Raw genomic sequence first — 25,940 nt, forward strand, 5'->3', positions numbered from 1 at the left:
CTCCTTTTCCCTTCCTCCCCCACAACAAACACTCTGTGAGGTGAGTAGGGCTGAGAGACTTCAAAGAAGTGTGACGAGCCCAAGGTCACCCAGCAGCTGCATGTGGAGGAGCGGGGAATCGAACCCAGTTCACCAGATTACGACTCCATCTGTGATGGCCTGGGATTTGGACTCGGATGCTGAACCTGAGGGATCCCAGCCTGCACAAGATTCCTCGCCTCCAGAACCAGCTGAGCCGGGGCTGGGGCATGAGCCTGAAGGGTCCTCACCTGTGCTGGATCCTCAGGTGCAGGTACCAGCTGAGTCTGCTCTGGCTCCTGAGGTGATGGAGGACCCATTGCCTGCAGGTGCTCCACTCTCAGCCCTGTCAGAGGAAGCTGAGGTTGCCTCTGGGTCCAGTAACCCTCCAGCCTCTCCTGAGCTGCAGAGGCTCAGGGCAGAGAGGTGGAGGGAACTAAGTTCCCGCAGGAGGAGTGCTCACCTCCAGGCCAGGAGAGGCGAGTCACCGGAGGATCGGGGCCGCCCTATGCCTCGGGGCAGATAAAAGCCAGCCAGCCCTGGTCCCAAGTTGCAGGAGCAACATTGTTGGTTGCTAGTTCCTGCCTGAACCCTGTCCTGATCTTCTGCCAGAGTTCATGACTTCACCCGACTCCCTGCCCTGCACCCAGCTTCAGCTATTATGGACTGCCTCCATGTTGTAGCTTTGACCACGGACCAGACTTGGACCTCGCCTCTCGGGTAACCCACGGAACCAGAACACCACCGTTCTTAACCACCACACCACGCTGGTTCTCAGAGGAGAGAGAGGAGTTATTATTTTTTCCCCAATTTGTTATGGATCACTTCCCAATACTCTTATACCCTTTTACAAGTCCAAGTCCCCTGGAGAATTCCTGGGGATGCCCGACGGAAGGTGACTTTTTGGAGACAGGGGCCACGGCGTCACCTAGCAGGAAGCTTACCAATCCACTCCACCGTGGGCTCTGGGCTCCCGGTAGCGATGCAGCGGAACTCAGCCGCTTGTCCTGGCTGGACGCTCAGCTGCGAGGGCTCAATGGTGGCCATGGGGTGCACTGCGGGTCCAGCTAAATTGGGGAGAGGAAAGTTCAAGGCGGCTCTGGGAAGCCAGGGTGGAGAGTCCATGCCAGTGGCAATTTCAGAACACGAATCGAGAAAGGCTCGTATGCTGTGCCCTCAATACCCCAAAGAATCAGGAAAGGAACCGAGCCATGCACGAGCACATGGATGTCACTCTAGACATGAAGTATGTGTGATGCTGATGACTGTAGCGCAGGGTGGGTGTAGAAAACAGGAGTGTCAACAACCCGTCACCATGCCATCAAAACCCATGCAGAAGAGGAGGAGAAAGAGGTGGATAGGACTACAGCATGGGGGAATGAAACTGAAACCTTGCAGCGATGGACAATGGGGCATGCAAGTGGGGGCCAAAACCGACTTACAGGGCCTGTGGCCTTCCACCACTTCTACAGGTCCGTAGAACATCTGGGTCTTGGACGGAGCTGTGGGCGAGGGAGAGGGACGTGAAAACCAGGCCCAGGGAGGAGGAGGAGGGCCTGGCCAATGGTAAGGACCCCCGGGCACCCAAGGGACTGTTTTCCAGAGCTAGAGCTCCTTGCCTAGTGGATCAGAAATGGATTGTCCCTGGAGATGTACCATATTGTCCTGAATATAAGCCACACCTTTTCCCCCCAAATTCTGATCGTGAAAAGTTAAAGCGAGGCTTAAATTCATGACTTTACAGAAACTGGCTTTTACGGTAACGGTGCAGGATTTCCTTCTACATTTGCCATTTATTGGTGTGAATGCTTGCGGAATTTTAAGGGAGATGCTTATATTCGGGTATTGTCTTTCTTTTCTCCTCCCCCTTCTTGAATTTTAAAGGTGCGGCTTATTTGTGGGTGCGGCTTGTATTCGGGTCAATACGGTATGTTGGGGGGCTGAACAAGGGACCCTCTGCATGCAAAGCAGCAGCTCTGCCGAAGAGCTACTGCCTCACACTAAAACTAAAGAAAGCCTCTGGTCCCCATGGTACTGAGAAAGTCAGAAACAGGATCTACGTTAAGGTCCACCTAGCTCAGTATTGTCTACACTGGTTGGCAGCAGCTCTCCAAGTTTTCAGATGAGGATCCTTACCCCCAGCCGTACCTGGAGACGCAGCCCAGGATGGAACGTGGGACCTTCTGCATGCCAAGCAAACCCTTCCCTTCAGAGCCGGGACCGCAGAGAGCGGTCTTCTACGGAGCCCCTCCATCTCAGTATCATCTGCACTGACTGGCAGAGGCTCTCCTGGCTTCCGAGCAGGAGAAAGGGGGTGAATGGACCTCTCTGATCCCAGCGCCTGAAACCCCAACTCCCATTACCCCCAAGAAGCAACAGGTGGGAGCCGTCTTTCGTGACATTTTGGCAGAGGCGAGCGTGCTCAGATGCCGTGTGCCCAGGGCTACGAGAGTGGCCAGGTGGGTGAGCGTTGGGTGTTGGTGTTTAGCCACGATCCGGCGGTGCCTGCAGCCTCGGAGCACCTTGAGCATGCAGCCCCCTTTCTCCGTCCCTACCTTGCACGTAGAGGGTGGCGACTCCTTCGTCCATGTCGAACATGTTGGACCCTGTGCAGACGTAGATCCCCGCATCCTCTGGTTGGACGTTGCGTATGGTGAGGATCCCGTTGAAGTCCATGGCCCGGCTGGGCAGCTTCCCATTGTTCTGGCGTGTCCATACCAGGGTGTAGGCAGGAGACTGGGGTGGGCAGCCAGGGGAAGAGAGAGTTGGGACTCCAAAGACAGGCAGCTTTTCAACAGGTAGAGTTACCTCTCTACCAGCCTCCCCCTCCTCCCCCCCGCTTTTGACAACAGAGATATGAGTAATAAATTAAACGATGATAATGAGAATAATAGTAATGATGATGATAAAAATAATAACAATGCACATTTGTTTTTAATGCGCACTTTCATACTAGAATTTGTTTTTCAACATGCAACATGTATACGGACATTTCTTTCAATGTTTTTTTTTAATTGAATGAAATTTGTATGTCGCTTGATTATAAGAAAACCTCTACAAGTGGTTTAAGAAAAATATGGAAGGAAATATTAGAACTCTCCATTGGAAACATAAACATGTATGTAAGAATATTCAAGGTATTTTTTAAAAAGGTAAAGGACCGCTGGACGATTAAGCCCAGTCAAAGGCGACTATGGGGTTGCGGCGCTCATCTCACTTTCAGGCTGAGGGAGCCGGCGTTTGTCCACAGACAGCTTTCTGAGTCATGTGGCCAGCAAGACTAAACCACTTCTGGCGCAACGGGACACCGTGACGGAAACCTGAGCGCATGAAAACACAGTTTACCTTCCCGCTGCAGAGCTACATATTTATCTACTTTCACCGGCATGCTTTGAAACTGCTAGGCTGGCAGGACCTGGGACAGAGCAACAGGAGCTCACCCCGTCGCGGGGATTTGAACTGCCGACCTTCCGATCAGCAAGCTCAAGAGGCTCAGTGGTTTAGACCACAGTGCCAAATCAATAGTAGCTAAAAAGAACTAAAACACACATAAAGTTTGACATGTCTGGTGAGGTTTGCCTGAACAAAAATGCTTTTAGCAGGTGCCAAAAAGGGCACAGCAACGGCATCTGCCTGATGTCAATAGGCAGGGAATTGCAAAGTACAAGTGCTGTCACATTAAAAAGCTGATTTCTTGTTAGAATTCCTGCTCCATGATTGCAGTCATGGGATTGTTGTCTATCACATGACGGTATATGTTTTGACTCCACAGAGTGGGAAGTGACAGAGACAGGATGTTTGTGTTACTGTGTTCCGTGAAGTGGGACTATTGTCCTTTGTTCACTCTCCCTGCTGTCTGATGTTAGAGAGAGAGGGAGCCATGTTGCAGTGCTCCGTGTGTGTTTATATGTAAATAAAGTAGATTAGCCAAAATGCTGAGTTGCTGAGGTCTGTTATGCATGATGCAAAGACTCTGTGGATCCCTAAGTGTGCCGACGTCTGTTGGCATCGGTCGCTGTGATGTTCGGGCAGAAGAAAGCTTTTGAAGCTCCCGAATGAACAACCAGGAGGGAGACAACATGCCAGTCGGGCATATGTCTCTACCTGGCTCCTACTCAAGTGTAGGACGAGCTCCTGACAATTCTTACAAGTGCGGAATGAGGATTGTTTGGTTGAATGCAACCTTTAACTTTTACACAGGGGGGTGGGGGCTCGTGACATCCACCCCGCTCCCCTGAAGTAGGACCTGGAGTTCAAATCCTCCCATTTGGCCTCAAAGTTCACTGGGGGCCTGTCGCTGCCTCCCATTTCACGGTTGTCGTGGGGATTAAATGACGAAGGGTGAGAACCGTGTGTGCCACCTGGAGCTCTTTGAAGCAAAACGTATAGGAACGCAAGCAAGCAAATGAGCACACAAAGGCCAAAGGGACTCACCTTGCTTTTGGCTGTGCAGACAAAGGTGACGTCTCCCCCTGGCCTCACGCTCTGCACCTTCTGCTCCTCCACGGTCACAGTGATGGGCTTGCTGGGGCCTTCTGCAGAAGCAGAGAGAGATGTGCAAAAGACTCCCTCCTGGCCTTCTCCTTGCCAAGATCCGTGCCCTTCCTTGGATGCTGTCCCGCTTCCTCTCCCCAGCCCCGTTTCCGGAATCCTCTCCCCAAGGAAATGCACCAGGTGCCATCGCTGGCAAGCTTGCCCATTTCCGCCAGCCTTTGGCAGCAAAGGGAGCCTCGGACGTGGTCCGTTTAGTGGGCTGGGAGGAGTTATGCTAAATAGCAGACAGCCCTCTCGACTCCTGCGGCTCCCATCAATCAGCACCCACCCCTTCCTGCCCCAATCTCAAGCTCTGCACCTTTACAAGCTCTTCCCAGCGAAGGAAGTTCACTCCTAGCAAGAAGGCGTGTCTCACCTGTGACGACCACCTCGGCACGGCTGGCATTGCTGAACTGCGGGTTCCGGCATGTGCAGATGTAGACGCCGGCTTCGGAGGGCTGGATGTTGGGGAAGTGGAGCTCCAGTCCTGGGGAGGAAATCAAGGGAGATGGAGACGAGCTGGAAGGTTTCCCAGGGGTCATCTAGTCCAACCCCCCTGCAGGCCCTTCTTTTCTCCTATTATTATTATTATTATTCAAAGTAATAATCATATCTGAAGGCTATTAAAGTTTTAAATGTTTGATGACTTATCATGTTTTTAATATTCTGTTGTGAAGTGCCCAGAGTGGCTAGGGAAGCACAGCCAGATGGGCAGGGTATAAATAAATTGTTGTTGTTGTTGTTGTTGTTGTTGTTATATAAGAATAAAAATGTGCACCCCACCACAGAGACCGTTCCATTGTAACTATCCAACCTCCCAAAATTTCAACACCTCTTGCGATGGTTAGACCCCTTTCCGTTTTAACAGTACAAATTCTACAAGCACCCTCCGTATATCTTCAAAGTCATTTCTCCTGCATAGTCCCCATCTTACCTTAATGTCACATGTCAATTTATCATTCAAAGCTATATCCCACACACCTCTTTATACCATCCTTCCATTTTATATCCTGCTTGCCCCTTCCACTTCCTAGCTATCATAATGCGTGCAGCTGTCAATAAATTTGTGAGCAAGTCCTTCATAGCCTGTGAACCTTCCACCCCATTGTAAATGGATAATAATGCTACCTCTGGACTTTCGGTCAGCTTTAACCCAGTGGTTTCTGTTTTCTCCTTAAACACCCTTTGCCAGAAAAATTGTACATATTGTACAGAAGGCTCTTATGGTGAGTGAGGGGGGGGAGACAAACACAATTCTCCACCAAGTCAGTGTATGAATGAAGGTAGCTCAGCATTTACTCATTTACCAAGCCAGGAAAGGAGAGACAGCTCCCCCCCCCCGAAACCCTGATGGTAACTGTCAGGCTGCTGCCAGCGACTCCCGGCTGGTTGCCTAGGAACGTACAGAGACGAGGAGATGTTCCTTGCCGTCCACTTTTTATTCTGTATCTACAGAGAGAGGCTATAGAGCCTAGCCTCTTGGATAATGGCGGTGTCCCGAGTGAATCTCCACCCCCCATCTCTCCCACTTCCTCATTTGTCACTTCTATGGGTGCTGCTACATAACCTCTGCCTTTGAGCTCTTTGCTCCCCTACTTTCAAGGTTCGCCGGGTTCTGGGAGGGGAAGTCTGGAATGCTTTCTAAAGACACTGTGTCCATCAGCTGTCGCCCCCCTGGCGCTTCCTCTTCCACCTCCTCCTCTCACATTATTTCCCAACTTTTCGCCTCATCTGCCACTGAGCTGCGACGTCCCTCAAATTCCTGTTGTAAATCTAAACTGTCGCCCTCTTTCTCCTCTCTGGAAGAGTCAAACTGGGGATGCTGTTTCGACCATTCCTCCTCTGCCCAGTCCCTGACAGTAACCCACCTTGCTGCCTGCGCTGGGTGGTGCTGGGCACGGGGCGCCCATCCTCGCGGGACCAGTAGAAATAGTGCGGTGGAGCCCCGCTGACGTGGCAACGCAGGGTCACCTCGCTGCCTTGCGAGACGGCGGTCCGCGGAGGGTGGACTTGCACGACGAGGCCTGGCTGGTCTGGAGTACCTGTGGAGATGAGAAAGGCTCAGATTAGGGCAGCCGAAATGATGGAGGGGATGGGGCTGTTAGAATTCCTGCTCCATGATTGCAGTCATGGGATTTTTGTCTTTCACATGGCGGTATATGTTTTGACTCCACAGAGTGAGAAGTGACGGAGACAGGATGTTTGTATTACTGTGTTCCGTGAAGCGGGACTATTGTCCTTTGTTCTTTTTCTCTTTGCTGTCTGATGCTAGAGAGAGAGGGGGAGCCATGTTGCAGCGCTCCGTGTGTGTTTATATGTAAATAAAGTAGATTAGCCAAAATGCTGAGTTGCTGAGGTCTGTCACGCACAAACTCTGCGCATCCCTAAGTGTGCCGATGTCTGTTGGCATCGGTCGCTGTGATGTTCGGGCAGAAGAAAGCTTTTGAAGCTCCCGAACGAATGACCAGGAGGGAGGGAACATGCCAGTCGGGCATGTGTCTCTGCCAGGGTCCTACTTGAGTGTAGGCTGAACTCCTGACGGGGCAACCGCTCTAGGAAGAAAGGTTTAGGGATAGAATGGTATGCAAAAAATGCATGCCCAGGAGGAAGTGGAGAAAGCTAAGATTTTTCCCAAAAGAAAAACTGTAATTCTAATTGTTTTGGGAATTATAGGGACAGAAACGTAAAGAGAAAGAAAGTTCTTTCGATCATATGTGGTGGTCTTGTAGTAAGGTTAAAGCTTACTGGGAAATGATATATAATGAATTGAAAAGGATGTTTAAAATAACCTTTGTTTAAAAAAACCAGAAGCTTTTCTATAGGGAATTATAGGGATAGAACTACTTAAACTTTATAGAAACTTATTCATGTATGCTACTACTGTACAGCGGCAAGAATGTTACTTGCACCAAAATGGAAAGAAGTCCCAGCAAAGCAAGAATGGATAAAAAAACTTATGGCATATGCAGAAATGGCAAAACTTACCAGAAAAATAATAAATCAAGATAACAAACTTTTTATAAAAGAATGGAAATGGTTTATGGAATACTTACAGATAAATTGTAAACAGATAAGAACATTGGCAGGATTATTGTAATAACCTGCAGTTTCGTAAGAGTATATATTTAAAGTAGATGAATAAATGAGCAAATTGTGTTAATTTGGATATGGAGAAGGTATTAAAAATAAATTTAAGGAACCACAGAAAGAGGGGGAAGGAAGCCAAGTTTTGAAATGCTGAAATGATTGTAAAATTAGAGAAATGTATAAACCTGAGAAGCATAAACGTTTTTTTAAAAAAGAGAATGAAAAGGTTCCTCACCCCACCCCTCTCTCTCAGAACACAAGAACTTGAGTTGAGCCAAAAAGGTTAAATAAGAAGATATGATGCTACGTAATGTGATTACAGTGGACGCTCGGGTTGCGAACGTGAGCTGTGCGCAGAAGCGCTAAATCACGCTTTGCGCATGTGCAGAAGCGCCAAATCGCATCCTGTGCATGTGCAGATGCGCCGCTGTGGGTTGCGATTTGGCGCTTCTGTGCATGCGCAAAGCGTGATTTAGTGCTTCTGCGCATGAGCGACAGCCAAAACCAGGAAGTAACCAGTTCCCGTACTTCCGGGTTTCGGCGGATCCGGAACCCGAAAAAAGGCAACCTGAAGTGTCTGTAACCCGAGGTATGACTGTATATGTAAAACTAATAAAAATTCTTATTAAAAAAACCAAACAGAACACAAGAACTTGCAGACATCTGACAAAGCTGAGTTTTGGGAGGTTCGAGGAGGATAGAGAAAAGTCCTTCCTCCTGCAGTGCACAGTCAAACTATGGAACTTGCCTACACAGGAAGCAGGGAGGACCACCAGCTTACATGACTCTAAAAGAGCATGGGGCAAATTCATGCAGAAAAAGGTTACCAATGGCTATGAACCATGATGGCTATCCACGGTTGGAGGAAGCACTGCTTCTGACTCTTGGCTGCTCAAAACTGCAGTACAGAATCAAAGGATAATGGAATCGGAGCACTGGAAGGGGTCCTGAGGGTCATCTAGCCCAACCCCCTGCAATGCAGGAATCTCAGCTAAAGCATCCCTGCTTGTGGGTTTCTCGCAGGCTTCTGGTTGGCCATTATGAGAGCAGGTTGCTGGGCCAGATATGCTACTGGCCTGACCTGGCGGGCTCCTCTATCTATACACAGCAACCCTTCGCGGCTGGCAGTGTGGCGTGTGCAGTGTGTGTGTGTGTGTGTGTATTAAGGCAGAGGCCAGCTGGCGGACCTCGTACTCACCCAGGGACACACACTTCTGCCCACGGATATTAGGGTTTCCTGTGTAACCTGGAGCACACCTGAGAAGGGAGCAAGAGAGAGAGAGACAGGTAAGAGTCACACCTCTAGGAACAGTCAGTGGCCCTAACAGCGGTGACAGAAGAGTTATTGAGAGTCGTTGGAAAAACGCCCTGGGAAGGCTGCAAAGTCTCCGGAGCGTTCCCCGGTGGCCCTCTCTGGCTGTAAATCTTCTTCAGTCCAGAGCAGCCAGTAATAAGCGACCCTTCTCTCCTGAAAAGAGCACGCCAATCTTCTGGTATATCATAGCAGAAGAAAGACTCAATCGTAGTTCTAAAACTGTGGGATGTGAAACACAAGAGCAGTCAAGTACAACATTCCTAGAGTGAACTTGTTTACACATGGGGAGGAATGTTTGTCCAGCCAGCAGGTAAACTTCCTGTTTCCTTCTGGGACAGGCTTCCTCTGCATGTGACTAGAAGTGGGTGTGGCCTCACCTGTGCAGGTAATGACAAAAGCACAAGGCAGGGAAGCCATCTCTCTCTTTTTGACTACAGGCATAGAAGAAGCAACATCTGCTTAGCCAAAGATGCCCTCTTGGCTTCCCCAAGAGAGGACAAAGGTACTGTCTTCTTATGAGATAGTTTCCAGGTATATGTTACTTTTCTAAGCTAAGTCTGCCTTTTGGGATCCTATTGTGAACAGAATGATATGTGAGTAAACTCTTTTTATACTTTTGTAGAAGACTGCGTTGTGTCGTATCTTTTATGAGGGAATAAGGGGGAAATACCAGAACAGTTATTATAGAGGCTTTAGCGAGCATGAGCAAACGCATCCGCTGCAAGTTTAAAAAGGGGAATGTTACTCTGCTAAATTGTGAACTTGCTAACACAAGTTGAAAAGGCTATTATCAGACAATATATCCTCTCCTGCATCCCTGAACATTCCCACAAAAACTGCTTTATTTACAGTCTTATATACAGAGACTCCATCAGTACGTCTGTGCTCTCTGAACACCAGTACAGAACCTTAACACACACAGAAGTGAAACCAACTTCCAATAGTACTCAGAAGGAAGAGATAATACAAACTTCCTTTCTCATGCTCTCTCAGACACTCACATGATGTATACAAATCATAGTACCACTCGCTGTAGCAGCTCGGATAGATAAAAATCCTAAGATTAGGGCAGATCCACAACCAAAAGGGCAACTGAGCTACATCCCTGCCAGTCCGCCGGGCAGTTGGATACTCACTGCTCGCAGTATTGGCCGGTGTAGCCCGGCTCACAGGCTGTGCAACGGTAGCCTCCGCCCCCCAGGCTCTCACACGTCCTTGAGAACCTGAACAAAATAAATAAAGTAAGGAAGAAGAGTCAGGAGGTTTAAAGAATATCAGAAGAGTCCATCTAACCCGGCCAACCAGATGCCCCTCAGCAGGGAAGCCCCTGTTATAAGAATTTTAAGGTCCCAAATATAGAATATTCATAAATGCACACGTATCTAAATATATGAACCATGTGCCTCAAATAGTACGAGAGGGCAATCCTGAAGCCATTTTGACTTTTCCAATGACCTCAAATAGTCATTGCAGTAGGAGAGGCAAATGGGGAAAGCCTTCTGCCCAGATAAAGCAATCAGTGACCACTGTCAGGTATCCTGGCAAACAGGATTTCTGCTGAAGACTGCCTCCTTCTGTGATGTATGTATGGTTTTTTTGGGGTGGTCTCTGGCTACAGGGTGGGCAAGTCTATATAAGCCCCAATGTTCTGGGTCCCTCCTCCCTCCTGCATGTGATGAGTGAGGACCCTGTTGCAACAGTTGAATAAAGATCAGGCTTACTAGCTGCTTTGCTTCTCAATATTCTCTGGTTGGCCCCTGTTATTTTCTCCTACCGATAGGGAACCCACTTAAGGGCTCTGGAATAGCCCGTAAGGGAAAGGGAGCAGGTTTTCTTATAACACCCCGAAGCAGGACCCAAGCAGTAATGCTCTCCCCATTTGAGATTTCCAGGGATTGGAATTTGAAGGTAGACCGCCCCTGGATAGGGAGAGCCCATCTATCCAGGTGCCCCCATGGGAAGAGAAAATAAGAAAAGCCTGTTTGAATCAGACCCATCTTAGCCCAGCATCCTGTTTTCACGGGGGCCAACCAGCTGCCTCAGTGGGAAGCCCAAAAAACAGAGCATAGTCATTGTGGCTACCAACCCTTGATAGCTTTTTGGGTGTGTGTGTGTGTGTGTGTGTGTGTGTGTGTGTGTGTGTATATATATATATATATATATTTCAATTTTCTGTTTTACAATTCAAAGTACTCATTTTTACATCCTTGAAATATCCGTGAGTTCCTTTTTTTCTCTTTCCACGGTTCATTTTACATATCAAAAATCCCTGCACATTTTACAGAAACTGCACTATTCTGAATGCCATTATTGCATCCATCACAGCTTATTTACACTGTTGAATTTCTCTTAATGCTGCCAGTGTTTTCAGCTATACACAATGATTTCCCATATATTCAATAAACGTTTCCCAATCTCCTCTAAACGTATATTCTTCTTGCTCTCTTATTCTATTTGTCAGGTCCGCAAGCTGCGCATATTCCGTCAGTTGCCATTCTTCTTTGGCTGGGACCTCGCTTGTTTTCCATTTTTGGGCTAACAAAACCCAGGCCACATAAATAACCTTTTTTGACACCTGGGAATGTCAGTCTGAATTAACTCCAACAGAAAGGACACCGGGGTTTTTGGGGAAAGTACTTTTAAACATTTTTTTTTCAATTTATTACGGACCCCTTCCCAATACTCTTTTATAACCCTTGACAGCTTTATCCACCCGGAGTGGCTAGCTAAAGCAGATTTGCTCCCCCTGCCCGCAAATCCACATCCGCTGCCAGCCCATCCTGAAACCCAGTCTAACCCTCATCTACTCAGTCTCTCTCTCCCTCTCTCCCTCTCTCTCTCTCTCTCTCTCAATGAGCCAACAGCGTACTGGTTTTCTGGATCCGTCAGCGGACAAGCGCAGGGCTGGCAGTCCTCTGGGGTTCCAGCAGTAGCGTCTCCGTAGAATCCGGGGGCACACTTCTCACAGAACTCCCCGGCAGCATGGTGAAGGCAGCTCTGGGAAGGGCAAATCATTTGATGTGTCAACACGAATAGAAGTTATTAAAATTACTTGAAGAAACATGGTTCCAACAATAACACTTGGCTGTGTTTAGACTGATTTCACAGACAGAGGTATCCCAAGATGGAGACAAATAATTAAATACAGATCAAAGATAGAAATGGCTGAATTGAAACCGCAAAGAGGAGATGGAAGTCAACAAACCAACAAATTAAAAATGGGATTCAACCCAGTACGAGGGACTTTGTGAGCAGAACACCCTGATACTGGTTTGAATGAACTAAAAACTGCTTTTTGTTTGATAGGTAGTTTTAGTTTTGTTAATTTTTTGGTTTTATCATCGTGCATTTATCTTTTTCCTCTCTCTTTTTGTTTCATTTTTATAATACACACTTATTCTAGATGTTTGACAATTTGATTATGTATACTGCAATAACTATCTTAAGTCTAGAAATATCCAATGTAAGATTAGTTTGTGGGTTTTTTGTTTTTTTGTATGTAATGTTTGTTTAATAAAAGTTAAAAAAGAGAAGTTATTAATATTGCAGTAGTTGTATAAGGGATTATTATTTTGACCGGGATGTAATTGAAATCCATAAGATTTTGGAATGCAGAAATAAAGTAAATCATCAAGCCATCAATTGTAGCCACCTAAAGTATATGAATGATTTGGTACTTGAATGATTTGGTACTTGAATGATTGGTATTAGTACAGTGGTACCTCGGGTTACAGATGCTTCATGTTACAGACACTTCAGGTTACAGACTCCGCTAACCCAAAAATAGTACCTCGGGTTAAGAACTTTGCTTCCCACATCCCATTTGGCCGCAGCAGTGGCATACATAAATAACTTTTTTTGACACCTGGGAATTTCAGTCTGAATTATCCCCAACAGAAAGGATTCTGTTCTTGTTTTTTGAAAATCACTTTTAAACATTTTTTCCTCAATTCATTATGGATCATTTCCCAATACACTTTCACACACGAGTTTATGTGTCTATGGAAGTTGCTCACCGAACAGGCGCCAGTCTCAGGGTGGCAGGAATCTGAATGCCCGTTGCATTCGCACAGCGCACAGTGCCCCAGGTAGAGTCCACCGCCTGTCCGGGTGTAGCCAGCTGCACAATCCTGCAAGAGGGACAGGGTGGCATCAGCAAACAGTGCCCCATGAGCCCACGTGCCCAGCCTGGCCCAGCGAAGAGGCTCACCTGGCAGGAAAGACCCTGGTAGCCTGGTGGGCAGCGGCATTCCTCCACCTCCAGAGCCCGGGGCAGGCTGGTGTACGTGGGCACCGCGATCTCCATGCTGACACCGGTGATGCCAGCCGACAGCATCTCGGTGGAGTGAGTGGCGCGGATGAGAATCTCGTCCAGGTCAGCCAGGACCATCATGAGGTGCTCCCGGGTGGCTGGCTGGCCATCTGGGCGCTTCCAGTATTGCTGGGGAGAAAAAGGGGGGAAGGTTGATACCGTGAGATGGAATCAATTGGCGCAATCAAATGCAACATTCCTTATTTCCCTAGAGTGGGCACAAGCAGGGGGGTATCCAGTCAGTGTAACTTGCTGTTCTACTGGTCTGTAGGTTCCTCCCCCTGCATGTGACCTAGGAGATGATGATGATGATGATGATAATATATTATTTATTCCCTGCCCATCTGGCTGGGTTCCCCAGCCTCTCTGGGCGGCTTCCTGCAAAATATTAAAATACAATAATTCATCAAATATTAAAAGTTTCCCTAAACAGGGCTGCCTTCAGATGTCTTCTGAAAGTCAGATAGTTGTTTATTATCTTGACATCTGATGGGTGTTCCACAGGGCGGGTGCCACTACCGAGAAGGCCCTCTGTCTGGTTCCCTGTAACTTTGCTTCTCGCAGCGAGGGAACTGCCAGAAGGCCCTTGGCGCTGGACCTCCGTGTCCGGGCAGAACGATGGGGGTGGAGATGGACGTGGCTCTGTCTGACTCCATAAAAGAGCTGAGTCACACAGTCATTTTCTCAGTCGTTTTGTCTTTCTATTGTCTTGCTGTTCTTTCGCTGCTATGCTGCTCTCCTGCAGCCATTTTGTTATCTTAATGTAAATTTTGCTGTTTGCTGGCTCTCAGCTGGCAGCACAGGAGTTCAGTCTCCATATGTAACTCTTTATATAACTACCAAGTGAAGCCTGCCTTTCAGGGATCAAATCGTGAACTGCAATGTGAGTAAACTTGTTAACTTTACTCAGAAAGACTCTCGTGTCTTTATTCTTTCAAAAGGGATCAAAAGGGGACACCAGGAATAGACTTAACTAAGAGATTCATATGAATCTGCAAACTAGCTTTCAGCTATATTGAGGGGAATCTTCTCTGCTACATCACTTACTAGCATGAATAAAGGAAGAATAATACTTATTCAATATATCCTTTCCTATTATCCTTAACATTTCCACAGGTACTAGCAGAAAGCAGAGAAGCGGTTAAAGCTGACCAAAAGCCCAGAGGTAGCATTATTATCCATTTACAATGGGGTGGAAGGTTCACAGGCTATGAAGGACTTGCTCACAAATTTATTGACAGCTGCATGAATTATGATAGCTAGGAAGGGGAAAGGGCAAGCAGAATGTAAAATGGAAGGGTGGTATAAAGAGGTGTGGGATATAGCTATGAATGATAAATTAGCATGTGTCGTTAAGGTAAGACGGGGAATACGCAGGAGAAATGACTTTGAGGAGATATGGAAGATATGTTTGTAGAATTTGTTCTGTTAAAACGGAAAGGGGTCAAACCATCGCAAGAGGTGTTGAAATTTTGGGAGGTTGTATAGTTACAATGGAATGGTCTCGGTGGTGGGGTGCACATTTTTATTCTTATTTATTTATGATCATTACTATACATACACACACACACACACACACACACACACATATATATATAAAGTGGGGAAGGGGCAGTAATGGAAGTGGCTTCACTGCAACTCTCCCCTTCTGAGGTTTCCTGCAACTAGTATTCAGAAGTATTGCAGCCTCTGAGCATGAAGCTCATTTTGCCAGCTGGTGGGCACAACAGAGGGAGAGGACAAGTGGCAATGGACAACGGCTGCAGGGTCCGTAAACTCAGATCCATTGCTCCTCCTCCTCCAGTCGCTTTATTTAAGCCAGAGTGGCCCACGTTCTCCACCAAAGCAGTGTCAGTGCTGCCTGCATGCCCACCTCTCTCCCCTTCCCAGGTATATGGGGCGGCTTCATTGCCACCAAGAGACACATTGCGCTCAGGTGCAGACAGCACAGGGAGGCCTCACCTCCTGGAAGATGACCTCAAAGCTCTTGCGTTCCCGAGGCCGCAGCTCCGACAGGTAGGCCACCAAGGTGATGTCGTTACCCTGGGGGGGTGGAGAGACACCAAAAGAGAATGTAAGAACATAATAAGAGCTGGCTGGATCAGTGCAGTATCCTGTTCACTGTGATGCCCCTGTCAAAAGCTCGTCATGTGAAAGACAACAATCCCATGACTGCAATCATGGAGCAGGAATTCTAACAGCCCCTAAGGGAAGCCCGTGAGGAGGATTCAAGTATGGCAGCAACCCTCCCCTCCTGTGCTTTCCAGCAACTGGGATTCAGAAGCGTCGCTGCCTCCTCCCATGAAATTAGAGCATGGCCCTTGTGGCTAGTAGCCACAATGGCTAGTAACCTTATTCAGAAGGTAAAGGACCCCTGGATGGTTAAGTCCAGTCAAAGGTGACTATGGGGTTGTGGTGCTCGTCTCACTTTCAGGCCAAGGGAGCCGGCATTTGTCCACAGGCAGCTTTCCAGGTCATGTAGCCAGCAGGACTAAACCGCTTCTGGCGCAACGGGACACCGTGACGGAAACCAGAGCGCACGGAAACGCCGTTTACCTTCCCGCCGCAGCGGTATCTATTTATCTACTTGCACTGGTGTGCTTTCGAACTGCTAGGTTGGCAGGAGCTGGGGCAGAGCAATGGGAGCTCACTCCGTCGTGGGGATTCGGACCGCCAACCTTCTGATTGGCAAACCCAAGAAAAGGCTCAGTGGTTTAGACCACAGCGCCACCCGCGTCCCTTTTCTTACTCACATGATATTTCTGCTAGTGGCTGCTAAACCCCCCCCCCCCAAAAGACCTTTATCAAGTTGCCTCCAAATCAGAGGCATAAATAAACATTTATGGGAGTGGTGTATGTGGGACTCAGATCATCCTCCAATCCCAGAAATGAGGGCCTCTGCTGCTATACAGGTCCTGATGCCCAGCGAATTCCAGGGGGTGTCCTTGCCCCCACCTCTCTAGCTAAACCTGTAGAAACCCAGCCCTCTCCTGAGCAAGCAGGGACTCTTCCTTACAGTGATCTGCACATCAGCGTCCGGCAGTGGGGTGCCTCGTCCTCCGGCATTGTAGGAAAGGGTGTAGCGAAGGCGTCCCCCGTAGGATCCAACCTGCAAATGTGGGGCGAGAGGGGTCAGGTCATTCCATCTTGGCTCAGCCCATCGGCCTTACCCCCGCACGAGTGTCATGCACCCATCGTTTTGAAATTTTCGACTTCGTAAAAAGTGAATTTCCCTCCACCGTTGCATTTCCCCCAAAATGGTTGAGCACATGGTTCTTCTCTCCCCCCTGCTGCCTATTTCATCCCCACAACAACCTTGAAAGGTAGGACAGACTGGGGAATTTTTAATTATATTTAAATCAAGTAAATAGGAAGGTGACTGAACTGAAACGCAAATGAGTAAGACTTCTCTAACCAGACCCAGTTTATACGAAGCTAGACACAATAGCATCACATTTCATAGAGTCAAGTAATAATTAAAAAAACAGACTTTGGGGAGTCTTTCAAAGAAATTGCACCCTGCGCATGGTGGCGAGCGGCTTCTGGGGCTAGCATGGCACCCCCAAAAGCAACGTGCACCCCCTTTATGCTGCCGTTCACTCGCCCACTCCCTCCCCACATTTTAAGCTCTTCTAAAGCACAGAAGTCGTCAGGAGGGTGTCTGCCACAAGTAGTAGGGCACCTTCTTCTGCCCTTTGGTGGTGGGTGGGGATAAAGTGGGAGGGGCTAAAGTCATAAGTGGGTGGGGCCATCAATGCAACCAACTGGTGCCGCAGGCTACATTCCAACTATGCAGAAATCAAGTAAATGTGTGCCCTCTCTCCATCTTGGCAAGCGAGAGGTGTCACAATTCAAGGACACATCCTGGCCAGGCAAAAGCACTGGGGGGGGGGGGATGGCAGAGAGTCTCAAGGGCTGGAAAGAGAAGCTTAGGGGGCCGGGTTGGGCTCCCGAGGCTGGAAGTAACCTGCAACCCTGCTCCAAAGATTTGCAGCTTCTTGGCGCAGAAAACAAAGAGGGTTCTGTGCATGTGCAAGGACTTCAGAGGAGCCCTGAAGCTGCTGGATCAGGCCCCCTAGTCCAGCACCTTGTTTTCCGGGTGGTCAACCAGAGACACATTATGGCAAGCCCGCAAACAGGGCCTGATAAAAACAGCAGCCTTCTCCTCACTTGGGATTCCCCACAGCTAGTATTATTCAGAGGCACTGCCGCTTCTGCAAGTGTGTCTATGGGAGAGATGAAAAACTTCACTCCCCGCTCCCCAAACCCCCCCCCCCACACAGAGCGTTCTCTCTGTGATACCCCAAGGCACGACCTTCCCTTTAAAGTTGGCACAGGGGGCACAAAACTGCAGCATCACCATCCATTTCATAGAATCGTGGAGCCGGAAGGGACCCCGATGACTGTCTAGTCCCCTGGTTCCCAACGTGGGGCACACACCCCACTGGGGGGCAATTTGATTTTTAAGGGGGGCAATTTCAGTTATTAACAGTTCATGGCCTTTTAGGCTTACTCCACGTGAATAGGAGTTTAACTTTTTGAATAATAAGAATTATATGTCACGGGGCGTGGGGCATCAGGATTTTAGAGATGCTTAGGTGGGGCATGGCCAAAATAAGGTTGGGAACCAGTGGCAATGCAGGAATATGCAGCCGCCCCATCCAGAGATCGAACCTGCAACCTTGGCATTATTGGCACTGCTTAAAGTTTTAAGTGTATGCTTATCGCATTTATAAATTTTAAATTTATTGTTGTACATTGTTTTAAATGTTTGTTTTCCTTCTGGGACTGTACCCCCAAGTGCGTTTTATAAGCTGGCCTCCGACCGTAATAAATTATCTATCTATCTATCTATCTATCTATCTATCTATCGGCACCGTGCTCTCTGTCCTCTTTCAGAAGAACACGAGGAACAGCCTGCTGGATGAGGCCAATGGCATCCTGTTCGCACAGGGGCCAACCTGATGTCCCCATGAGAAAACCAGCAGGCCAGACTGGAGCTCAAGAGCAACTCTCCCCCTTCTGTGGTTTCCAGCAATTGGTATTCCAAACCATTGCTGCCTCTGGCTGTGCAGGCAGAGCCCTTGTAGCTAGAAGCCCCTTCCCTCCTTGATTTTGTCTCATCCTCTTCCAAAGCCAGCAAAGACAGTGGCCATGTGCCTCAGCGCTGTGCGAAGGACTTTCTTTTGTTTTGATGCCACTGCCATGCAAACAGACACACGCACAGAACCCCCGAAATGGCTCTCACCCCTGCTTCTCACCCTGCCCCCCCCCCGCAGTCCATGCAGTTAAGATTACCTTGTCCCCCAGGAAGGGGTCCGGCAGCTTCCAGTAGAAAGCGATTTCGGGAAGGAGAGAGAAGCCCTTGTAGAGTAACCAGTACTGAGACAGAAGAGGAAGATTCAGAGGAAAGTGAGGGGACCAGCTGACAGTCGAGGCAAATCTCAACGCGAACAGCTCCACAACATGTGCCACAGCCAGCCAGGCACCACAGCTCAGAGAGAGAGAGAGAAAACCATCCACTGCCCAGAACGTGCCCCAAACTCCAAGCCCATGGGGTGGATACGGTGGCACAACCACCCACTGACTCTATCACTCAGCCACCCACTCTCCCAAAGCGCTGTCGCAACCACGTTCTCCATCTGCCTAGTTCTCTTGGGCTGCTTTGGACCACAACTCCCATCAGCCCCGAGTTGTGAATTGCAAACCCAGCGTCAGGCTTCTGGAACTCAGCTTCCTCCCTCCACTTAGGCAGCAGATAAGCAGAACAAAACAAAAGAAGTCTCTTACCAGTTAGAAATTTGAATGATCACAGAGAGAGAACAAAGAATCCATTTCCTAGGAACGGTGGTGCTCCCAATTAAGGGTTCCACCCACTTCCTCCCTGGTCACCCACTTCACTTCTGCAACTTGTAACCTGATCTAGCAACCGCTGTGCTTTCTGCGCTGCCAAACATGAGCCCAGAATCATAGATCTGGAATGTTCCCCAATCATCCAGTCCAACCCCTGCCAATGCTTGCTTTGCATCTTCTAGATGAGCAATGCCAAAAGCAGGGTGAAGTCCAAGGCAAGAGGGAGAAAAGAGGACCTAGCTTTGGTACCAATGACCCCTCAAATTCCACACAGATTTTGCTTTTTTCAAAAATGCCTTCTAGATATTTTTTTGAGGGGACGCCTTTTTCTGCCTCTGCTCTGGACAGCTGTGTCTTTGCTGTATGGCAGAGCTATCCCCTTCTCACACACCTCTCCATGCCAAAGCTCCATTCGCTGCCCACTCTGCCCTGCTTGTGGGTACCTTTTTAGCCTCAGACAGCCTGAGGCGGTACTGGGAGGAAGAGAGCAGGTTGCTGGAGGAGTCTGAAGACCTTCCGCCGGGGATTCCTTGTCCCTGGGGCTTGAGGCCAAGAGAAGATGTTCAGTGAGAGAGGTAGAGAGAAGACAGGAAGGTAGTGGGGAGGAAAGGGAGGATGGAAGGATAGGAGAAAGGAGGGCAGGAAGGAGGGGAGGAGGAGGGAAAGGCAGACAGAAAGACAGAAAGTTAAAGGGAAAGATGGCAGGGTGGAGGGAAGGAGAGAGAAAAGGAAGGTAGGAGAACAGAAGGAAAGATGGAAGCAGGCAGAAAAATAAGGTTGTCTCTTTTTCCCACACAGGGCAGAGAGAAAGTCAAAGCTGGGGGGAAATATGGGAGAAACATACGTTCAAAATGTTGTCCATAAGAATATTATAAATTAGTTTGGAGATGGTATCTAACACCAGTCAGATTAAATCAAATAAAGAAGGAATATTCGGTGTTACGTTGGAGGGGATGCCAGGAATCCGGGAATTATATTCACATGTGGTGGGGGTGTAAATATTTTTTTGGCAAAGGGAGTTTAAGGAGATAACAGAAATCACTATGTTAAACCTGACCGAAAGTCCAGAGGTAGCATTATTACCAATTTACGATGGAGTGGAAGGTTCGCAGGCTAGGAAGGACTTGCTCACAAATTTATTGACAGCTGCAAGCATTATGATAGCTAGGAAGTGGAAGGGGCAAGCAGAATATGAAATGGAAGGGTGGTATAAAGAGGTGTGGGATGTAGCTATTAATGATAAAATAACATGTGCCATTAAGGTAAGACGTGGAGTATGCAGGAGAAATGATTTCAAGGAGATGTAGAAGGTGTTTGTCGAATTTGTACTGTTAAAATGGAAAAGGGTCAAACCATTGCAAGTGGTGTTGAAATTTTGGGAGGTTGGATAGTTATAATGGAATGGTCTCAGGGGTGGGGTACAGGTTGTTATTCTTATTTATTTATGATTATTACTTTGGAAATGAATGAAAACATAAATAATTTTTTTAAAAAAGAAAGAAAAGGAAGGTTGGGGAAGACAAAAGGAAGGAAGGAAGGGCAGAGGGAAGGAAGGACAAAATCCCTGGAAAAGGGAGTAAGACATAAGCTCTGAGCCCCTCTCCCCCACCCTGTGGTTTGGCTTCCAAACCCAATATGGCCCAGATGAGTATGATTTCAGCCAGTGCGCTGGCAGCAAGCAGATGTGCCCCAGGACAGGGCCAAGCAGGGAGACCCAGGACTCCCCTATGAAGCCAAGGAAGGGCAGGGATGTACCTGGGAGCCGGGAGCAGCAGCAAGAGAAGCGGGGAGCACAGGAGCCCTGGCCAAGGAGGCAAAGGAGCGAGGAGGGCCAAGGTGGGCTGCCTGGGCAGCTGAGGGGGTCCGCAGTCCTGCTGGAGGGAGTTTGGGGGCGCCCTCCTCCTTCTCCTTGGGAGGAGGGGGCGCCCTGCGGGAGGAGGCCTGCCAGCGGGACAGCATCTCCCAGATTTCAGCATCGCGTCTCAACTGGGCTTCCTGCACCTGAAGGATGGAGGCGAGGGAGTCAGGGAAGGAAGAGGAGGGAGAGAGAGAGAGAGACAGACAGAGCAAAAGAGGACCTGCAGGCCCAGTACAGAGAGGTAAAGGACTCCTGGACGGTTAAGTCCAGTCGAATTCGACTATGGGGTGCGGCACTCATCTCCACTTTCAGGCCGAAGGAGCCGGTGTTTGTCCACAGACAGCTTTTCTGGGTCATGTGGCCAGCATGACCAAACCACTTCTGGCCCAACGGGACACCATGACGAGTGCCAGAGCGCACAGAAACACCATTTACCTTCCCGCCACAGTGGTACCTATTTATCTACTTGTGCTGGTAGGCCTGAAAATGGTTGGGTGTCCTTGAAAAGGACAGAGATCGGAATGGTTGCCCAACCCAGGACGAAAGCCACTATCCCCAGCTGGACAGACCCCCGTGGAGCCGGCTTTCGCACTCGTTACCTGGGTGGCTCGCCGGACCCGGCCGCCAGAGCTGGGGATCCTGCCAGCTGCCACGTCCTTCCTCAGCTGCTCCTCTGTGAGGGATGTGGAGTTCTGCTGGGGTGGGACATGGGCAGTGGGCATGTTGAAAGCCGGCCGGCCTCTCACCTGGCCATGCAAAGCTGACAGCCTCCCCACACCCAACTCCCTTGAACATTCACTGTTGTTCTCTTGTTTGGGGGCTCGGTATGGGGTGCCCATGCAGGGAAGGGAGGGAAAGGCAGACAGGAACACAATAGGAGGGCAAATGGCGCTCCCCCCAATTTGCACGAAGGGTAGGAGTCTGTTTATCTTAGGAGGCAGCACACCACAGAGTTGGGGGCATGCACTGACCCCAGCCATGCCACACCAGCAGACACTCAAAATTACAGGAGCTGTTAAAAGAGCTGTAGCTCATATGTGGTGGTCATGTAAGATGACAAAGTCATTTTGGGAATTGATATACAGTATAATGAACTGGGGAGAAAATGTTTGTAAAAAAAAAAAACCAGAAGCTTTTCTCTTAGGAATTACAGGTACCGACATTCCAAAAGACCAGAAAAGACTGTTTATGTACGTGACAACAGCTGCAAGGATGCTACTAGCCCAAAGATGGAAGGAAACAACAGTCCTGAACTGCTGGACTATGCTGAAATGTCAAAACCAGGGGTCAGCAAACTTTTCCAGCAGAGGCCGGTCCACTGTCCCTCAGACCTTGTGGGGGGCCGGACTATATTTTGGGAAAAAAATATGAACAAATTCCTATGCCCCACAAATAACCCAGAGATGCATTTTAAATAGAAGGACACATTCTACTCATGTAAAAACACGCTGATTCCCGGACCACCCGTGGGCCAGATTTAGAAGGCAATTGGGCCACATCCGGCCCCTGGGCCTTAGTTTGGCTACCAATGGTCAAAACTGACCGGGAGACTCAGGAATCAAGAAGATAAAGACTTTAAAGAAGAATGGGAAAAAATTATAACTTACTTAGAAGACAATTGCAAACAAATAAAAACATCAGCTGGACTTAAAAAATAACTTGTAAAGAAACAAAAGACACGGACAATTTAGAGAAATGAAAACTGTGGAAAATGTAATGATATGTAGTTTTAGAAAAAATATTTTAAGGACCCCATATAGGGGACGGGGGGGGGGACGGGGGGGGGAGTCACAAGCTTCAGAGAATCTCATGTGTGGATATGTTAAAAGTTCTTATTTTTTCCACTATTTTAAATCTGTTTGTGTAAAAACCAATAAAAATATTTGAAAAAAGAAAAAAAAAAGACCAGAGAACTGTTGCCAGTCACTGTCGACAGCACTGAGCTGTTGTTATTGCTGTGATTATTTTGATTCATGACCCGCCCTTCATCCTAAGGTTCCCCAGGACAGGTTACAACAATTTAAAATGCAAGATTAAAAAGGGTTTAAAAGAAATGGCCATCTCAATATAGGATGGGTCCTAAAAACGTTTTTAAAACTAGGTAGCCCAGGGAAGTCTGGCTCTGTAAAAGGCTGAGCAAGCTCTGTGGCTTCTGAACAAAGCATGGCAGCCGCTTTGGCATAGATGCCAGCCAGAGAACATAAGAAAGGCCTACTTTTTTTATCTGTCCTAAATCTTCCAACATTCAGCTTCCTCAATGTCATGCATAATAACTTCACACAGTTCCATCACGTCACCTCTCGACTCGCCTTTCCTCCAAACTGAAAAGCCCCAAACGCTGCAAACCACCTTTCTTCTTAGCGAGTCATCCTCTTGGTGCCTCCTGCCTTCGACAACCAGGCCTCCCCGTACCCCGGTTTAGAAGCACACAATACAATAGCATGCCCCAGAACCCGACAAGTCCATGCTCCGTTACGGGCATCTCTGCCCGCGTACCTTGTGGGCACGGCGCATCCGGGCAAAGTAGGTTTCCTTCTGCCCGACAGTCTGGGCAGGAAAGAAAGAATGAGAGAAAGAGACAGACAGACAGAGAGAAGGTAAAGGTGGAGAGTTCATAGCCCATGCCAGACCCCCAAATACATTCATCCCCATCATTGTGCCCCTCCTGGGAACAAGACTCTCCCTCCTGTCCATTTGCCCCCCAGTATTCTAGCCAGCTCTGAAGTGGCGCAGGAAAGCAGGAGCTCTGAGCAGATTTGGGGGCTGGATAAAATATTTTCCCTCAACCAGCAGGACTCTCTCATTGAACCTTGCCCCCTCCCAGTTCGAAGTATCACCCCCTCACAAAATAAAGCACGCCTTTGTGCAACTCATGCGTAAGCCTGTGGAACTCCCTGCCACAGGAAGTTGCGACAGTTACTAATTCAAGACGGTTTGGGGGGCAGGCGATGCGCTTATAGAGAAATACACAACAAATGGCAACCCTTGCCGGCGGCTTGTGAGCTGTCAAAACTAGGGATGCCCACCCCACTGCTCACAATCGTATAATTCTAGAGTTGGAAGGGACCCCTGAGGGTCATCGAGTCCACCCCCCTGCAATGCATATTCGAAGGCAGGATTGTCAGAGGGTAAAGCAACAAAGGAGGTCTGCCTCCAGAATCCTAACCGCCTTCCTTCCTGGGTGTTTCTTCGTGGTTTCTCTCTCCTGCTCCCAGCCATCTCAAGAGGTCCAGAGGGTGGCAACAAGAGAACGGGCCTTCTCTGCTTTTATTTTTATTTTATATACTGCAGTGTTTTTACATGAACTGCCCTGAGACCTCTGGGTATAGGGCGGTATGTAAATTCAATAAACAACAATCTCCCAAGAAGGAAGCCTCACTATTCTGCTGTCCATCAGGAGTGCCCTGATAACAGTGCCCACCCACTTCCAGCCCCGTGGAACGGTTTACTTTGGGGGAAGGTTGGCACGCGTAGGGGGAGCTCTGGGGGCACCCAGGATCCACCTAGTCTTGTGCCACCTTCTGCTGGCAAGGGGCTGCATCATCACGGCCTAGGACCCTCGTACCTACGGGACCGCCTCTCCCGGTATGCCCCACGGAGAGCCTCAAGGTCCATAAATAGCAACACCCTAGAGGTCCCGGGCCCTAAGGAAGTCAGATTAGCCTCAACCAGAGCCAGGGCCTTTTCAACACTGGCTCCGGCCTGGTGGAACGCTCTGCCTCATGAGACCAGGGCCCTGCAGGATCTGATTTCTTTCCGCAGGGCCTTGAAGACAGAGTTGTTCTGCCTGGCCTTTGGCTTGGAGCCAATTTGATTCCCTCTCCCTCTTTCTTTTTCCTTTTTCCTTTCTCCTCCTGTGATGAGTCTGCATTTTAATATTTTTATGTTTCAATATTTTAATTGCTGTATTTTAATCTTGTTTTTAAGTTGTATTCATTCAACTTGTTTTTATTATTGCTTGTTAGCCGCCCTGAGCCCGGCCTTGGCTGGGGAGGGCGGGGTATAAATAAAAATTATTATTATTATTATTATTATTATTATTATTATTATTATTATTATTATCTGGACCTCCTCACATGCTGACTGTTAAGAGGACATCCGCAGGGGAACCCCTGAGTCTATTTGTGTGGTTTTCTGCTAGAAAAACCCTGGGAATGGGGAAATAATAATAATAATAATAATAATAATAATAATAATAATGGGAAGGGGTGGAATTCCTCCCTTCTTTTCCACCAAATCACCACCACCACATCTGTGTCCCACCTGCCTTCCAAAGAGCTACACTATTTAATCCTCAGAAGAACCCGGTGAGGCAAGCTAGGCTGACCGAGGCAGCGAGTGGCCCAAGGTCACTCCCGCGAGCTTCGGGCACCAGAAAAGTGAGGCTTCTTTCTTGGGAGATGTCTGGGAGGAGGAGAGAGAAACCGTGAAGCAGCACCCAGGACGATTTGCACCCTAGTCGCCCAGGTCCTAGTCTGGCACCCAATGTGCACTCTGATCTGTGCGCCCTCCTTGCTTGAAAACAGGCCGTTGCGCCGTGGCAGAACACTTGCCTTGCATGTAGAAGGCTCCGGGTTCAACCCCCGCTGGCAGCATCTTCAGGTAAGGCTGGGGGAGATCTCTGCTTAGAGTCCTGGAGAGCCACTGCTGCCAGTCAGTGTAGACAATACTGAGCTAGATGGACCCAATGGTCCGACTGAATCCTCATCGGCCTAGCATCCTTCCTTTCTCATTTGTCTCCTTCTTTAAGTTGGTACCCATGGGCTCTGCTGGCTCATCTCTCTCTGGAAACACCCTATGAATTCCCATCCCCACCCTGACCCCCAAAATCAGTGCCTTGGTTCACAACAGACCACGAGAAACACAATTCGAAGAGACTGCCTGGGGAGGATGACCAGACGCCACAGGGATGGGCTCAAGAGCTGCAAACGCCACTCCCGGCATCCCACAGAGCAGGGCTCTCA

General features: G+C 48.6%; 2 protein-coding genes across 8 annotated transcripts in view; both read right to left on the bottom strand.

The window, feature by feature from the left end:
- The window catches only part of HSPG2 (heparan sulfate proteoglycan 2), a 215,202-nt gene that overhangs the window by 64,268 nt on the left and 124,994 nt on the right, over positions 1 to 25,940 (bottom strand). For 5 of the 7 annotated variants that reach the window (XM_053401046.1, XM_053401042.1, XM_053401043.1 and 2 more), the window contains 13 exons: positions 16,282 to 16,374; positions 15,228 to 15,308; positions 13,164 to 13,394; positions 12,970 to 13,083; positions 11,823 to 11,950; positions 10,090 to 10,176; positions 8,837 to 8,895; positions 6,420 to 6,593; positions 4,928 to 5,038; positions 4,453 to 4,553; positions 2,574 to 2,754; positions 1,461 to 1,520; positions 963 to 1,085 (listed from right to left, as the gene is read on the bottom strand). In XM_053401046.1, coding sequence (XP_053257021.1) covers positions 963 to 1,085; positions 1,461 to 1,520; positions 2,574 to 2,754; positions 4,453 to 4,553; positions 4,928 to 5,038; positions 6,420 to 6,593; positions 8,837 to 8,895; positions 10,090 to 10,176; positions 11,823 to 11,950; positions 12,970 to 13,083; positions 13,164 to 13,394; positions 15,228 to 15,308; positions 16,282 to 16,374 — 1,543 coding nt within the window. The remainder of the gene's footprint in view (positions 1 to 962; positions 1,086 to 1,460; positions 1,521 to 2,573; positions 2,755 to 4,452; positions 4,554 to 4,927; positions 5,039 to 6,419; positions 6,594 to 8,836; positions 8,896 to 10,089; positions 10,177 to 11,822; positions 11,951 to 12,969; positions 13,084 to 13,163; positions 13,395 to 15,227; positions 15,309 to 16,281; positions 16,375 to 25,940) is intronic. The other 2 variants (XM_053401047.1, XM_053401044.1) reach the window with 1 other exon arrangement.
- On the bottom strand, positions 18,565 to 25,730 carry LOC128419858 (uncharacterized). The gene is made up of 4 exons (XM_053401048.1): positions 23,473 to 25,730; positions 21,576 to 21,671; positions 20,874 to 21,119; positions 18,565 to 19,660 (listed from the first exon to the last, which is right to left on the bottom strand). Exons 1-4 carry the CDS (start codon positions 23,668 to 23,670, stop codon positions 19,502 to 19,504), a joined length of 699 nt encoding a protein of 232 aa, XP_053257023.1. The 5' UTR covers positions 23,671 to 25,730; the 3' UTR covers positions 18,565 to 19,501.

Source organism: Podarcis raffonei, chromosome 8, assembly GCF_027172205.1.
Source record: "Podarcis raffonei isolate rPodRaf1 chromosome 8, rPodRaf1.pri, whole genome shotgun sequence".
Lineage (NCBI taxonomy): Eukaryota > Metazoa > Chordata > Lepidosauria > Squamata > Lacertidae > Podarcis > Podarcis raffonei.